The sequence below is a fragment of the Primulina eburnea genome, unplaced genomic scaffold (genome assembly GCF_022965805.1).
Source record: "Primulina eburnea isolate SZY01 unplaced genomic scaffold, ASM2296580v1 ctg1_ERROPOS9082318, whole genome shotgun sequence".
NCBI classification, from domain to species: Eukaryota; Viridiplantae; Streptophyta; class Magnoliopsida; order Lamiales; family Gesneriaceae; genus Primulina; species Primulina eburnea.
Genome location: NW_027331036.1, coordinates 78787 through 96773, shown reverse-complemented (window position 1 = coordinate 96773; position 17987 = coordinate 78787). Strand labels below are relative to the sequence as shown.

At 35.9% G+C, this 17987-nt stretch overlaps 2 protein-coding genes across 3 annotated transcripts; both read left to right on the top strand.

The window, feature by feature from the left end:
• Positions 1 to 3091: 3091 nt before the first annotated feature.
• LOC140820859 (thioredoxin M3, chloroplastic-like) lies at positions 3092 to 5689 on the top strand. 2 transcript variants are annotated; one of them, XM_073181225.1, is made up of 2 exons: positions 3092 to 3486; positions 4986 to 5689. In XM_073181225.1, exons 1-2 carry the CDS (start codon positions 3288 to 3290, stop codon positions 5297 to 5299), a joined length of 513 nt encoding a protein of 170 aa, XP_073037326.1. In that variant the 5' UTR covers positions 3092 to 3287; the 3' UTR covers positions 5300 to 5689. The 2 variants fall into 2 exon arrangements, with proteins under 2 accessions (XP_073037326.1, XP_073037325.1); XM_073181224.1 differs by having other exon boundaries at positions 4980 to 5689.
• Positions 5690 to 6668: 979 nt separating this feature from the next.
• LOC140820856 (uncharacterized) lies at positions 6669 to 9529 on the top strand. The gene is made up of 2 exons (XM_073181221.1): positions 6669 to 6817; positions 7666 to 9529. The coding sequence occupies exon 2, from the start codon at positions 7697 to 7699 to the stop codon at positions 9269 to 9271; it is 1575 nt and encodes a 524-aa protein (XP_073037322.1). The 5' UTR covers positions 6669 to 6817; positions 7666 to 7696; the 3' UTR covers positions 9272 to 9529.
• Positions 9530 to 17987: the final 8458 nt, after the last annotated feature.

Here is a 17987-nt window from a genome sequence, read left to right as displayed (position 1 = left end):
CGGTTTGATTTAACCGTCGCTAATAGACATACATCGGCGACGGTTTTTTATCAGTCGCCACAAAAATCGCAAATTCTTTATTTATATCCCATTTCCGTTCCATTTTTCTTCACAACACTTAAAATTTTCTCTACTTATACGATTTTAGTTTTGATTTAGATATGTGTTTTTGTTTCAATTTTTGGTTACTTTTTTAATTGTTAATTAAGAGAATGAGTATTATTATAGTTATATTGTAGTTTTTATAAAAATTTATTAAATTAAAAAATTAATTTTTTTATTTTACGCAAAATTTAGCGACGGTTTTAAAACAGTCGCGAAATTATAAAGCCGTCGCTAAATTTAAAGACCGTCGCTAAATGAGCGACAATTTTGCGGTATTTTACCGTCGTCAAGTTGCGACGGTTTTTGTCAAAAACCGTCGCCAATATTTTTAATTTTTATGACTATTAACGACGTATATTGCATGCTGCGGAACGTTGTATTAACAGCGTAGATATGCACACTGTTGATAATAGTATTAACAGCGTGCACACATACGCCACAGACAATTTTGAGCTTTTAACCGCTTGCAACTTTGCAGCGTGCAATGCGTCCTGCGGAAAACCATTTTTTTTGTAGTGCATATTACGTGTTTGAATTATGTTTGCATGAATAACATGTTTACCTTATGATTAATTTCATTTTTATGACTTGACATGTGAATAACTTATGATTTCATGATCCAAACTATATAATATTATTGCATGAAGGGACTGCCATGTTAGGATATCTTGGAGGGACGTTTTTCCATCATGTTAATGGGACATAGATGTCAAGATAAGGACTATACACGCCTAGGAGAAAGCTTGATAAAAACTTGCATGTTTTGAACACTAGGTTTCGGCTAGGAAGCTTGGGGGCGTGCGGCTCGACCAGGGCTCAGGCTGGACGTGGTCAGGTGTGAGGAAAAGTCCTAGTCATGCTAGGACTCAAGCGCGATAGATGGGGAAGAGTCAATGCACGATGGAACTCTTCTCATGCAACCGAGAGCAATGCGTCGCATAGGGGGGCCACGGCATGGCCAAGGGGTCCAGGCTAGGTCTAAGGGTGGTCCAGAGAGGGTCGGGAGTCTGAGGGCTCGGGTGGTGGCTCGAGGTTAGAGTCCTAGTCGAGTTAGACTCGTAGGAAGCAAGTCATAGCAGCGGCTCATGCTGGGACTGAAGGCGTGGGCTAGGGGTTGATTAATTGGGTCAAGGCGTAGGCAAGGGTCCATAGGTGGTCTGGGCAGATTTTGGCTCGAGGTGGCTCGAGTATGGCTCGAAGAAAACAGGAGTTGGTTCGAGGGTAGGTTAGCTAGGGTTCGGTTTTTCGAATGGTGTGGTTAAAGGTTCGAACCATGGTTCACGGGGTCGATTCATTAAAATTTGGGATTAAAATATTAAAGTTTGAATTGATTCGGGAATTAAACGTTTTACAAATTAATAATTATGAAATTAAATCACAAATCTCGAATTTAAGCTAAATAAAAATATTAGAAATTTAATTTAAGTATAATAATTATTTGGGATGATCTAGAGTCAAAGAAAGTAATGAAAAAGTCAAAATCGAGAAAATCCTAAATCTAGGGGTAAAACGGTCATTTTATACCTAAAAATGATAGACGTCCTGGCAGTGCCTGTAAAATATGTTAATATGCTTATTTTAAATGGTTATGAAATGATATGATGAAACGTTAATGTCAAAAGACATGTTTCATGCTTTTTTTAAAAAAATGATTTATAAATGTTTAAATTTTATAAGTGATGAAATACAAAAATTTGAAGGAGGTGGAGTGATTGTGACTAATACGATGATACGATGGTTATGATGATATAATGATATGTAAGGCCAAGGCTCAGTTGACGGGTGAGAATGTTGCTGATATCTCTACAGACCAGTTCTGTGGTTATACGTAGATGGATCTATCAACATTCGGCTGATACAAAAGTCACAATTAACGATCCGAATTCAATAAAAAGGAAAATATATACGTATATGATGAAAAATGAAATGAATATGATGAAAGAAAAAATGTTTAAGTTTATGTATGTTAATGAAAAGTATTTTATGTAAAAGTATTTTCACTGTTGCGTGTGGTTGTATATGTATTATTTGTTATCATGATTAAGGTTTTTTGGCTCAATAGGCTCACTAGGTGTGAACGATGCATGTGAGCACGATATTGATGTTGTTGAGAGACTTGATGGTTGATCTTGCTGGACTGAAGGTGCACATAACCCGATGACCAGCGCTAGTTTTTCGTAATTTAAATTAAGTTTGTGATTTAAGTTTACGTTAAAAATTTTGTGACTTTTATGATGATTTTGAGAGGTTTTGAGATGATGTTAGAGTTAGTTTTATTTTGAAATATTGCTAAGTATAGGTTTGGTAAACGATTGACGATTTTATGTTTTGGATTCTTTCCTTTGAATTTTCAAATATAGTTGGTTGTTTTATTTTAAAAATGGTGCAAAGCTAATTTAAAAATAAATGTCTATATATGATCAGCCGAAGTAAAAGATAGGAAAAAAAATTTCTAGTACTTTTTTTTTAAAAAAAAAAGAATAGTGGACATTTCACACGCGTTGTATGTGTTATTATTATTTTTAATTTGATCAAATAATACTAAATAATTAACACGAAATTATTTTCAATTTAGAAGAATTGTTCGATTTAAAAGAGAAGTTTTGTTTATATTTTTTTCTATGTAAAATATGGATTGACTTAAAGAAGATTTTTAGTAGGGTAAGAAGATTAATTATGAAATTAAATATTTTGATGTCCTCTAAGACAGTTACTCTAAGAGTTTCACATTTAATAATATAGTATAGAATAGTCTCACACTTAATAATATAGTATAAAATAGTATAGATATTAGTTAGACAAAATAGAATGAATTTTAAATAAGACATTGTTACTGAGTAAACTTGAAATTGATCTTAAAATAGAATCTTAATTTTTTTTAAAAAAACAAAAATATATTTAAAATCCAGTATTTGGACAAAAATTCTGGAAAAACAAATAAATTGTGTCGCATGACTACCACGTGCCAAATCCTTCACATCCCGCTATTTTGTTTGGATCCAGGTTGATTTTATCCCAATCGCTTTCCTTCCTTCGGTACCAAATACGCACGCGGCGATTCAAAACTTACGTATTTCGTGAAAATGTGTCTATGTTATATCTTTACATTTGAGAACAGATCACACGGCATCATTTAGATTTTTCAAAGGGGCTGTGAGTTTTTTTTTTTGGTTGCGCTTGAAATGGCTTCGCACGGTTCTTGTTGCTCTTTTCTTCCATTTTCTGTCACGGGTCCTCGATTTGCAGTTGTTTCGTCGATCTCAGTGGGACAATTGCATCCCAGTTACCGATTCGGGCTTTCGTTTGGGCCCGAGAAGAGAATCGAGAACGCCCGGAAGTTGCACTCCCGGTTACGAGTTTCCTGCCTTCGTGACACCAAAGGTATGCAGAATACCCAGCTCAAATTCTTCAAGAAATGCGATTTTTTTGTTTGTTTTTTAATCGGATTCGTTGGTCTTATATTTAGATTTTCATTCATCTATCTCGATTTAAGATCTAATGATTTATAGATTGTATTATGATTTATGATGATCTTATGAGATAGTGGCTGCATTAATGAAGCTTGATGTGTGATTAATTTGGTAATGGAGTTGACATAAACTTCAAATAAACAGCTGATGTTTATGATGAGACCATGTGAAGATCCACTCGGTTTCTATGTAAATGTGCCGTAAAGAAACAAAGTTTTGTCATTGTATAAATGTTATGGCAGACTTTGGAATTCGCCCCTGAAAAAAAAAAAATTCAGACTTATGTTGAGTTAATTGATTCATTTTGTTTACCTATACTTCATTGGTAACTTAAGAAGGCTAGCCTCCTGTGGCATGATTGTGGACTCACCTTGTAAAAATCTGAAATCCCTGCTTTAAAATTGATTAGTTCTCTCTAATTTATAAATATTTTAAATTATATGCTTCTTACATTGTTTTGAAACCTTGTGTTGTCTGAAAATCACAGATTTAAACACTGATAATTTCATATCTGAGGTGTTGAAAAATATATTGGTTCATTTGATTGGTTATTTCACCTCAACTTTTTATGTTATCCTTTTCATCCTCCTCCACAGCCCCTGAAATCGGGGTCCTTTGTTTCTCTGTTGTGATCAGTGGCCATATTTGAGTAACTGGGTAACCTTCAGTCTTGAACTTCAATATAATCAGTTTCTTTGTCTGTCATTTCGTTTCCTTTGAGATGATTATCATACTCAAGATTAAAAGAATGCAAATTGTATATACAGCGAGCTGTGTAAACATGTGAATGCTGTGAACTGTAAATACATGGAACACATTCAGGTTTAAAAATTTTTGATTGCATTTTCAAGTGGTTTCTACTATATATGCGTGAGTCTTGACAAGTGATTTTTACATCTGGTTATGTGATTCTTCGGAGTTGACAACTCCAGGTAGAAACTTCCTATTTTCTTCATATGTTTTGGTATCTAGATTGAGCTGTTGAATAATAGGAATTTGGAGCTCCATATTAAATCAATTTCATGTGATAGATAGTCCCGCCTTTATATGTCGAAAAAAGAATTTTTTCGTTGTTTATTGGTTGCTGGTTCATCATTAGGTTGTTTTGTTGGTTGTATAGAACTGAAGCTGGAAGATGTGTCCTGAGAAATGAACTAATGCTGCCTGCTTCATATTTAGTTATCTTCTTATTGTTTCCTCTATCTGATATTAGATGAAATTTCAAAAATAATTTCAACCAAAGAAAACAGTAAATCGTCCTTATGATATGCAAATTCCATCTCTGCTTGCAAGTATTGTTGCAACTGCAAGAAAATGATTGGCATATAAATCCCAAATGCTTTCTACCTGAAAATGGCTTGGGATTAATTAATTCTTTTCTAAATGGCCTTTCTTTTCATGCAGCTTCAGTCGTTACTGGCATCTCGTGGGATAAACTAGTTTTAAACAGTGATACCCCAGTACTCGTTGAATTTTATGCCAGTTGGTGCGGGCCCTGCAATATGGTTCACCGTGTAATCGATGAAATAGCAACAGACTACTCTGGAAAACTAAAATGCTTTGTCTTGGATGCAGATTGTGATCCACAGATTGCGGAGAACTATGAGATTAAAGCTGTACCAGTGGTATTGCTGTTTAAAGATGGCGTGAAACGCGAGTCTGTTATGGGCACCATGCCCAAGGAATTCTATATGGCCGCCATTGACAGGGTTCTGGCTTCATAAATCTGTGCAAAAATTTGATGGGACGTCGATCATGCTGAGTGACGAGTTACGAATTTTATGTACATTGTCATGTTATCGTTGTCTAGGACTCTTGTTGCGCCGTTGCGGCATCTCTCACTCCTGGGGAAACTTGTGAATATTTTTTCAAGAATGTGAACTGAAATAGTTGCTTTGTTACTGTTTTCAATAGAGTGTGGGATCTGCAGAAATAGTGTGTTTTGGGCTTTTATAACTTTCTTGTTAATTTACTTCACGTATATACGTTCATTTTTTGTGTGAATTTAACTGATTTTAAATGTTACACAGGTAAAGGATGGAAAGTCAATGTAATAATAAGAACTCATATATTTTTCATCATATATATGTATATACATATATGTGTTTGTGTTTGTGTTTCTGTTTCATTTTTTTGACACATTTTTGTTCATCGAAGATTCAAATTATGTGTACTAAATTTTTAATACACTTTAGAATTTATATTATGATAATTCAACAGCAACGCATGAACGATGGTTTTTCTTTCTTAATAAAAAAATTGCATAAAGTGAACTGTTTTTAGTAGAATTTAAACCACCACACTTTAAAATTTTATCTTTCTTGGCTTTATTTAAACATCACAATTGAGCAAATGTGTAATGTTTATCTTTTCCTAATATAAAAGAACTCAAATCTATGAGATGGTTTCACGAATCCTTAACTGTGAGACATGTCAATCATGCCGATATTCACAATAAAAAGTAATAATTTTTCATAGATAACTCAAATAATATATTTGTCTCACAAAATACGATCCGTGAGACCATATCACATAAGTTTTTACCTTAATTAAATCATAAGAAACTGTCTTTTAACTCTAATCAAGTCGGCTTGTAAAATTTTTTAGCAGACTTAAAAAATATTTGATTCAAATAAAAAATTACTGAAAGCAAGTTGAACTCGAATATGAAATTCTTTTAGTCGAACTCTAGTTTAAATTATTTTATTTGATAATCCAGGAACTGCTCTCAAATTTTCATATTAATTAAATAATTCATTAAATATTTTTATACTAAATAAACATATTTCAATTATTTTGAGTATTTAATTTCAAGCAATAAATCGAATAACTCATGAAAATGTTCAAATCTATGGAACCAAATCCAAATCAATTATTTAAATTATTTGAGTCTGAATCGAAACGAGCACAAATATATATAATTCAAATATTATAATTTTCGTATAACAATTATGGCTTGAATATATTTAAGATAAATAAATTATTCAATATAGAAAAAAAAATCCAACAACTATGGCTTGTTTTGGACATCAAACCTTGAGCATAAGTATGATTTCGATTAACTATATATATACTCTGTTTCTCTAAATACTTATTTCCTCTTCTCCGCCGCATCGGAAAATTTCGTGATTCCTCTCCGTCGCCGTCGAAGAGCAGCCGCCGCCACCTTTGTGAGCAGATCCTGTTAATTTTGGGCAATCTTTCTTTCATCGACATAGGAATCTCATCTCGTCAGTCCGGTGGTAAAGAGATTTTTACAAACTCACCTACGATTAAATTATTGTTTGTTTTTCTTTTTTGGCGAAAATTCTCAGTCCTCGTCGATTCGGGACAAGTTAACTTCCTTTTCTGGCTAGCGTAATCATCATGTGTGTAGACATTCATAGATATGGATTATTGGATTGAATTGTTTTTCACTTTTTTGAGCCTTATTGGATCTATAATCGCTATATGGTTTAGCTGTTTATTTAATTGTTGAAAAAAAAAAACATATTCTTCAATTTTTCTTGGTTGTTATAGTGATGATTGGTCGGATTTCTGAGTAGCCTTCTTAAATTTCATTTTATAATGGTCGGGTAGTGGCTAGTCTCAAGAGTGCTTGAAAATTGAGTTTAAGCTTTGTTCTTTTTCATCTGAATTTGAAATGTTCTTAGTCATGTTTGGCTTTAGATTTCGAGAGCAACTCGGTTTCTTGTAAACTTATCTTTGGGTTCTTAGAAATTATTTTTCTAGCTGCTTAGCAACAGCGTTCCTCTGAAAATGCCCAATTCTCTGAACTTTTTTTATTGAGAAAGATCGTGTACTTGATATAAATAATCTCTTCTCGTTGCAAGTTCGAATGCCCATGAGTAACTCTAACACAGACAAATGTAAAATATAATAGTTTATGTGCATAGATACTTGATTAGGGTACTTCAGTCAAGTTGGACTATGCAGCTAAAGAATTTTCGTGCAACTTCTTCATGGACTATGAATCATATGTTCCACCCTTGATTAATAGTGGACTGTTTATGTTAGTCTTGATGCTTCAGTTTTTTTATTCAATTTTTTTTCACTGATTATTTATATTGTTTTCATCAATGCCATGAAGGTATAAGTCAATCAAGAATTTCCTAACTGTGATGTCAAGCTCCAGTACACCTATGTTGGCATTGCAATCAGAACAAGGGCTGACACATGTGGCAATTTCGAATGCAAATCCATCATTACCACATTTACATCAAAAGCGAAATTCATTGCAAGGTCCTGTGGTTATTCTTTGGGACATTGAGAACTGTCCCGTGCCGAGTGATGTGCGGCCTGAAGATGTGGCTGGTAACATTAGGATGGCCTTACGAGTCCATCCAGTCATTGATGGAGCAGTCACAATGTTTTCTGCATATGGGGATTTCAATGCCTTTCCTAGGCGATTAAGAGAAGGATTCCAGAGAACTGGTGTCAAACTCATAGACGTCCCTAATGGGCGGAAGGATGCAGCTGACAAAGCAATCTTGGTTGACATGTTCCTTTTTGCTCTCGACAATCCTCCACCATCATCCATCATGCTGATCTCAGGGGATGTTGATTTTGCTCCTGCTCTCCATATTCTTGGCCAACGAGGATACACGATAATACTTGTTATTCCTTCTGGGGTCGGTGTTTCGTCTGCTCTAAGCAATGCGGGTAGGTTTGTTTGGGATTGGCCTAGTGTTGCTCGTGGAGAAGGTTTTGTGCCCCCTAAAAAGACTCTAGTTACTCCTCGTGCAGAGGTTACTAGTTTCTTGATGGGATGCCAGATCAATGATTATGTAGATGGGCAGAATGAAGAAGAATCAATAGTGTACCGAGGGATCTCGAAAAGCTGTTACAATTCAAGAGATTTTTCAGTGACATCACAGTGTCTTTCGGAATATTGTAGTAGTTCATTATTAGCACCTCAAAATCCGACGACCTCCTTATCGTGTAGTGTTCCAAATGGTCTGAACATTTCGATCAGTGGTCTTACTTCTTGCGACCAGAATGACTTGACATGGGTGCAACCAGGAGATCTAAATGGTTTGAAGGGACAACTGGTGAAGTTGCTTGAGTTGGCTGGTGGTGGTTTACCTCTAACACGTCTTCCATCAGAATACCAGAAAATTTATGGGAGGCCTCTGTACGTTTCTGAATATGGCGCTATGAAGCTCATCAGTCTTCTCAAGAAAATGGCTGATGTGATTGCTATCGAGGGAAAAAGCCAAAAGAAATTTGTCTGCCTGAGGAACTCGAAATGCAAACCTGTTGGTTCTCCTCCGCTGATATTGGCAAGGAGGGATAATAAGAAAGGAAAAGGGGTCCAGGAGGATAACAGCCATGGTGTGATGGCTGGAGCTGGGTCTTCAGATGAGTTTTCCGATGATGAGAGGGTTGTTCTTGGTGAAAATGATGATGCAGTGGCAAGGGAGAAGTCTAATTTGGAGGTGAATGGTCCTTTCCGAATTGATCAAAGCCTCGACAAGTTCAAGTATGAACTCCAAGAAATTTTAGTGAGCTACTCCTGTCGAATTTTTCTTGGTTGTTTTGAGGAGATATACCAGCAACGATACAAAAGACCTCTCAATTATCAAACCTTTGGTGTGAATCATCTTGAGGAACTGATAGAAAAGATGGGGGACGTCGTGATGTTGCAAGAGGAACCTGCTACTAAACGGAAGTTTCTTTTTGCTGTTGATGGCTAGAAGAAAACTTCACTTCTCGCTTTTGGCTCGATGTCGTCCCCTAAGAAAGGCAGCTCGTTGCTTCTTCCTTGTCATGTTCTGTGATATACTCGAAGTTTTATTTTAGTCGAGTCAAGGCAATGAGACTCTGTATCATGTTTTCCTAACTTAGTATTGTCAAAGGCATTTTAGGTGGGACTTGAGGGACGAATCATGACTAAACTGAAATCTCTGTATATTTACTTTCATATCAATTTATAAAGATGACAGTTTTTTTTTTTTTTTGCAACTGCTTCAGTTTGGCATGAAGTGGGAAACCAGCAATGATTCTACAGAATCTGACGCTTATTTATTTATTTATTTATTTATTTTTGTTTTGGGGGGTGGCAGAAACAAAGGCCAACTTAGTGGGATGTTTATATTCTTCTACACTGATATAAAAATAAGTTGCCCAAAATACTGTTTGGGAGGATGATACGACCATTTTTTTTTAAAAAAACGACAATATCATCTATATCCCTTCAAAGTTCAAACGAATTTATTTTAAAATTGTCGTATTACTCTTATCATGCAAAACAAATTATACTTGTATTTACTATAATGGAATTGATAAATTATATTAACGTGTTATGTATACAAATCACTAATATTTTTAACATGATTGCAAGTTTGTGTTTTTACAAAAAAATCATATCAATAGTTACAAACTGCAATAAAATAATTACGAAGTCAGCGATACCAAACTTCAAAAATAAATGTGCACGTTACACAAAGGTAGCCCATTTTTTGACAAAATTTCAACTGTCTGAAAAACTCTAAATATACATCAAGAGACAAGCAGGAAGATTATATATTCTCATTTGCTGTAATGTGATTACTGTCATTCAACTTATTGCTGCCCGTGTGATCCCCTTCAAGCTATGGACACTTGCCTCAAAACAATTTTCACCCAAGAATATCAAGATACATACAGTTTCTTACCCTCGGCACTTGCTCTTCTTTAGTAATGCTCCGCAAATTTCGAGCGAACAATTTTGGCGACATAAAGGAAACTTAGCCGTCTCTGTCCATTCTAAGCTGGCTTAGAATCATATGTTGGAGATTTAATAAAATAAATTTCTAAATCATGTGATTAAATCCATATATCACAATACGCCAAGAATTCATGTCGAATTATCAGAAAAATGAATAGCAGTAAACACGTACCAGAATTCATTGATTAGCAGTAAACACGTACTAGAATCCATTGATTAGCCGTAAACACGTATCGGAATCCATTGATTGATTTAGCGTCAGAGTTATGGATCTTCCAAGACAACAGAGAATCGACCACCTTATTCTTGTCTTTGATGGGAGAAGGAGAGAGATCTGAAATATGTGCGCCATATATATTCTGTGTTATGTTCTCTGTGCCTTGGGGACCATAACCTTAGCAGTCTTCAACCCATCATAGAAAACCTAATTGAGCTGGGTTTCTACACATAAGGTCAACTATACCAATTTATTTAATACTTTTGAAACTCATAATTAATTAAATCACTTTATTGGGTTTTTTATTAGATAGATTGTCCATGTACAATTAATTAAATTATGTGAGCCCACAAAATAATTCCAACAATCTCCCATTTGGGCCACATAATTTATCCGGATATTGTACATGCAAAAATTAGATTGAGCTCTTGTCATCTAAACTAAAATATTCCTTAACAATATGGTCTATCAATTACACCAATATTGTGCCAAAGCAGTCATCGCTACATTTAAAATCACTAGACCCATCAATGATCACAATATTAACATAATCAATAACATAGATCAAGTATGGATGTGTAGCATGGAAATACATAAATGTTATCCCAGAATAAAACCTGCATTTCCAACTGGTCCTCCTAATGACTCAAAGAGTCCAATACCAGACTTTCAACCAAATGCTAAACCGCAATGAAAGTCATCACTTTATTTCAGAGTAATTCAAATAAAACTTAGTTTGTACAGAAACTCAAATCATATCAAATGAGTCAATGCTTAAAACGAATACAAACTCCCACTGTAAAGGCATATTAACTATATGGACAACACCAATGTATGTCACATGCCCAAAATTCTTGGCTGGCCAACCCATGACAAACGCATCCACAATTGTAGAGTTTGCAATAACACGCTCAATTGACACACAACCACTCTGAATTATTTCCTTCCAACTAGAAACTTCATGTCAATATTTTTTGACTTTGATAAGTTTCAGTTGTTCTTTAAATATAATATAACTGCTTTTTTATCACAATTGATCCTCAATGGTTTCTCAAACCAATGAGCATTACCGGTGATAAAACTCCACAACTTTATTCGGAGTCCAAATATCCAACTATTTCCAAGTGTCAGATTTCGATGTGTGAGCATAAAATCCTTAGTTCACTTTATGTACCACATAACCCGATTAATAATTCAATGTCGGGTTTCTTAAATATCTACTTAACATTCTAATGATGTTCACAATATCTAAACATTGTTCTCTATAAATCCCAATGAGATTACTACCTGATAAAATTTAACCACCATATATGTGGACCTAAACATCAATATATTATTCTCAATGCTGACTTTCCAATTTACTCACTCCCATTAAAGTCAACATACAAAATTAATTTGCATTTAATTTCAAAATTGCATGCATGCATAATGTCAATGTTATTTAAAATATCGATGTTCAATGTATCAAGCTTATTAATCAAGGAACCCATACCAAACATATTTGAATTTCGAAAAATTGAAAAGTTTCATTAACACGTGTATAATGCAAAACTTAATTTGTCCAAATATGAAACTAAAATCAAATTTCATCTTAAAAAAAATGTGCAAAAAATAATTTCCAAATTCAAATACCATAAAATAAAAAAAATTCTCAGTTCCTAAATAAAGCTTTTTAAAAAAAGCATCATCCATCTTATTGTCATTTTCCACAAGATGTATCTTTCACCATCAGTTGGAAACTAGCTACTTAGGCAACCCTTTCTTTGCACGTCAATTGGCGTATTTGGGACAATCCTTCTTCACATGCCCATCAGTCCTTTTGCAAAAGAAACAAGTGATTACTTTATCTTGTTTCTGTTGCTCCATATGCTGTAAAGTCCTAGAATTTCCTTCCTTATTGCTCCATTTCCTTTTCTTATTGATGCAAATACCTTGATAGTTAGATGTCAAGTGAGCACTTTCAATCATATCTTGTTTCAATCTCTCCTCCTCCTGAACGCAATGCGCAATAATCTCATTCAAAATCCACTTTTCTTTCTGGGTATTATAACTTGTTCTGAATTGATTAAATTGGCAAGCAGAAATATCAAGAATAAATGCATGACTGTGTCTTCCGACAATTCCAACTTGAATGCTTTTAGTCGAGTCACAAGATTTGACATTTCCATTATGTACTCCCTTACGTTCACTTTCTATTTGTACCGCATTGAGACTTAATAAACTTGTCTCGACCTTTTCGTTTGCAGCGAAACAATCTGCTATTTGAGTAAGGAACTTTTTGGCATCATTTTCTTCAGGAATTACACCTCTTATAGTATCTGGAATGGAATGTTTCATAATCATTAGACTCATGCAATTTGATCGCTCCCACTTTTCCAAAGAACCTTTTGATCAGCAGTTCCTGAATTGGTCAAAAGTGCGGGGCGATCTTCCCTTAGCACATAGTCCAAATCCATGAAGTCGAGCACTATCATAACATGCTGTTTCTATTTCTTGAAGTTTGAGCCATTAAGTACTAGAATGTTGTTGAGATTGGTAGATATAGAAGATGGATTAACAAAATAGAACAAAAAACGCTCACAATAAATTATAGTTCATGCATATATTTAAATTAAATAAATCACAAATATATATGCATGCAGATGGTGGTGGGCCCATAAAAAAAAAATGCCTAACACAACATTGATATTTAGTCTTTGAAGAAAAATAACAATTTGTAAATAGTACACTCAACCATCATGGTTATTAAATATTGATAATAAATCCGGCCAACAATATGCCTTTCTTTGGACCGACAATTGCATGCATAGATAAATCCAAAATTATCACATATTTAGTACCACATATTGTGCTAAAATTTGGCCATAAAATAACATTCCTTTGGGCCGATCATTTTCCGCATAAATTTAACACAATTTAATATCATATAATGTGTCTACAATCTGACAAGAAAATAATCTTCCTTTGGGCTGATTAATTTCTGCATAGTTTTGACATATTTTAAGACCACATAATTATGTACTTATAATATGACCAAAAAATAACCTTCATTTGGACCGATTATTTTCTACATAGATACAAACACATTATTATTATTTATTTATTTTTTGGTCACTTATTATGTCTATAATCTGGCCAAAATATAGTCTTCCTTTGGGCTGACTATTTTTCGCGTAGATATAATGCACTAAAAGAAGATATATTGAATCTAAAATCTGGCCAGAAAATAATCTTCTTTTGGGCCGATTATTTTCCGCATAGATCTAGATACACTTTAAAATCATCTATTGTGTTTGGAATTTGGCCAAAAAATAGTCTTCCTTTAGGTCGAATATTTTTCGTATAAATTGAAACACAATTTATTTTGAACTTGAACAATATCTACATTTCTCAAAAAATCACTTTATTAACATGTAATTTAAATTTAACAAAATTTTAGATACAAGATAACAACTTAACTAAAATTTTCACAAGAAAATTTAATTTACTTTAATTGGGCCAAATAAAGCATGGAGACCAAATTTGCAAGAAATAAAATATTTGCACCTCAAAAATTATTCACCTACAAATATTTTATTGAAATAAACAAAGGCGATAAAATAAAGAATAATTCCATTTTAATTTTACAAATCAGAATTGCGGAAGTCAAAATTTAATAAATGATAAAAATTCTGGATTTCAAAATATGGTTCAAAATTAGAAACCAAACAAGGCCTTAAATCACAAAAAATCCCAAATTATATCAAACCCTAACACTACCGTAAAAAACGTGCCACCACCTTCTCCGACCAAACCAGTCAGCGGAGACAATGAACCAGGGTCGCCTCACCACGGCCTACCACCTCCATACCATCCCCGACCACCTACTTGTCCAAAAACGATCAAAAACCTCAAAAAACGGACAGAAACCGCGCGACTTCATAGCGATTTTCCGACCATATCGTCGACTCTTTCCGACGTCCAGCGATGGCGTGGTGGTCGTCTCGACGTGGTGGATCGGCCTGAAGCCTTCAATTTCCGGATTTAGATTCCATATGGTGATCAATTTCAAGGCTACGGTTTGAGTATTCAATTTTTGGGGATTTTTGAACTTTTTTAAATTTTAAATTCGAAAATAAATCTTAATTTAGGGTGTAAAATTCTAAAATATTATATCCGAAGATCATAAATTTATTCAAATCCAAATTCAGAAAATTTTAAGAAAATCAGATTTGAATCCAAAAAATTTATAGACTAGAAAACAGCATCAGATCTGGGAATAAAACATAATTTTCTGTTTTGATCCATCAATAAACAAAATTCTCATAATTCAACATGAACGTGGCTCTGATACCACTTGTTGGAGATTTAATAAAATAAATCTCTAAATCATGTGATTAAATCCATATATTACAACACGCCAGGAATTCATGTCGAATTATCAGAAAAATGAATAGCAATAAACATGTACCAGAATCCATTGATTGATCTAGCGTCAGAGTTATGGATCTCCCAAAGCAACAGAGAATCGACCATCTTATTCTTGCCTTTGATGGGAGAAGGAGAGAGAACTAGAATATGTGCGTCGTATATATTCTGTGTTATGTTCTCTGTGCCTTGGGGACCATAATCTTATATAACCTTAGCAATATTCAACCCATCATAGAAGACCTAACTGGGCTGGGTTTCTACACATAAAGTGGACCATACCAATTTATTTAATAGTTTGGAAACCCATAATTAATTAGATCACTTTATTGGGTTCTTTATTAGATAGCTTGTCCATGTACAATTAATTAAATTATGTGAGTTCACAAAATAATTTCCAACATCATAATCTCAACTAGAAAAACACACAGATAACCTTGAAATGTAAACCTTAAATGGAGGGAATATTGTTCAGCGACTGAGGGGGCTCGTTTCCAAGAGGAAGGTTCGTCTGCAATATGACCTGACTGATGATATCTGGGTGAATCAGGTATGAGATCGTAGGCAATCCACCGGATGATGAGGATAATTTTATGTTAGGAATTTGAGCAAGGGTACTGGCTTCACTGTAACTGCAAACAAGTAAAGGAACTCGTGAATAGGTGCCGAAAGAGTGTCCAGCGTATCAACTCCGATGCTTAAGTCAGCAGGTGAAGAAGAAAGTAAGGATGGCTGTATATGTGCGAATATACGTGAGTGTTTGAGAATTAAGAATTCAAGAATCTGTAAATGAGAAATATACCTGCTATTTATATGAGGAAATCTCATGATTACCTTGTTTTCAGTGTCCATGTGCTAAGTATGGCAAGTCGGCTGCCCATACTTTTGCTTCTGATGACTTCTAAAATACGCCAAACCCATACTATTCTGACAGATTAGATAGCCCATATCGATACACTCGAGTGTGGTGCGCTTCTCAAGACAGCCCGGGTAGAAGTTCTCGGGAGCTTGCACTAGAGCCCGGGCTCCTGGCAACCCGGAGAGAAAATGACCCGGGCAATAACCTACCCGGCTGCTGAAGAAATCCTCCTACACATAAACTCTAATTTGGGCTATCCAATTAGTATCTCGGGTCATCCATGACCCGTGCTCTTATGGTGGTATCACCACTCATCCCTTAAATATTCGGGGTAGAGTGGCTTTAAAAAATAAAGGTAATTCAATCCAATTATAAAAGCATCGGAGGCTTCAAATATCCCAGAGGTGGGATGAAGTGCCGGGAGCTTCAATTTCCCGGGCTGTAGATAAAATGTCGGGGTCTCATGTCTCCCGAACTCTAAATAAAATGTCATTTAATATCCTCGGGCAATAGGGCTGATGTCATGTTGACGTGTACACTAGCATTTAATACTGCCGAAAAACGTTCCGTCTTCCGAGAATCCGATAAGTCTGACATGCCTTGCTATCCGTGCACGTCTTTTCACATGCCTGCACAATTTCTTAGATACATCCTGACCGTTCGATCTGCCTTTAGATCAACGGTTGAGATCATACCCTACTTCGCCTATATAAAACCAAACACCCCTTTCATTTGTCGCTTTATGCAAATTCAAATTTCAAAATTTGTCTCCTCTCTCCTCAGCACAGTGCTTCCCCAACTCCGGCGATCTTCAACCACTGCAACCTCTCCGCTTGCACAACCACCACCTTTTCTCCTAAACTCGTAAGTTTCCTTTTCTCTCTATAATGTTGGATTCAATATGAGTCCACCGCGTTGCGCTCCGATTCACCTCATTCCCCTCCCACCCCGTCGTCTTTCTTTCCATACTTCCAAAAAACCAAAAGCCCATCAGTCAAAACCCTTTTTTCAAAACTTTCATCTTCTGGCCCTTCCCGAGTTCTGAAAAAGAGCAAGGGTAAGGGCACAGCCGAGTTTATTCCCCCCCACCCCCCCTCAAGCAGAAACCCCATGATTCTCTTGGTTCACCTCAATGAGCAGCACACTGTGCTCTAGGATGCCTCAGCTGCACACATCACTGCACTTCCACTTGACACCTATCGTAATGATAAACGGGGGCGGACGAGGAACTTAGGACTCTTGGCTCTATCCCTTCGACTTTTACAATTTTAATACCCGATCCCTTTGATAGGGCAGATAGCCCCCCTCCTGGCTTCACCACTTTCTTCCATGAAAAAGTTAGAAATGGTCTCCGGTTTCCTATCCCCCTCTTCTACATCGAGGTCGCCAAGTTTTTTGGTGTACCTATTAACTAACTCCACCCCAACTCCTTCCGCATCATGGCCTCGGCCTATGTTCTCTTTAAAATGAATAACTTCCTTATCAACATCCTTGTTCAACACTAACTCCCTGTCTGCAAGACTTAAATCCCGGTTCCTTGATGATATCTCTTGTTCCCAGAAGGGGTGAAAAGAACGATTTTTTTTTATTCAACTCCTGGGTCCCCTTCCGTGTCTGACCGGGTCTCTCCCTTCTCTTCCTCCGCAACCTACCCTTCCCAAGGCTTACAAATTTGAGGATCCTTTCCTCAGAAGCCAAACTCTGGTGGAGGGCTGCAAATACTCCTCCTCCACCCTCATATCAGATGAGAATTTAGTTGCCTATGGGTTGAGAGCCCGGGCTGAAGACCCGACTGACCGGATAATCGACCAAGTGGCTGGCTCGGGTGCTCAACCCGGTAACTCTCTTCGTACCTTGTCTATTATTTTCAATTTTCACACTAACTTTTAAAAACTTTGTTTTTCCTTATGCATATAAGATGCATGAGGCATTCCTCAGAAAATAGGAGGCTGAGAGGGTAGCCAAAGAAAAGAAAATGGCAGCTCGGAAGGCGACTGCTGAGAAGAAAAGATTGGCTGAAGAGGAAGCGGCCCGACTGAAGGAGTCAACCAGGGAAAACACTAAACAAGAACGAGAGGCGCCCCGGGAGAATTCCCCAGACTCTGAAGACCACGTTCATCTCCTCCAGAGGAAGCGAAAAGCGGTTACAAGCCCTGAGCTGATCCTGGTTGAGAGTAACCGGAAAGGAGACCAGGGATCCTCTCGAGCAAGTCAATCGAC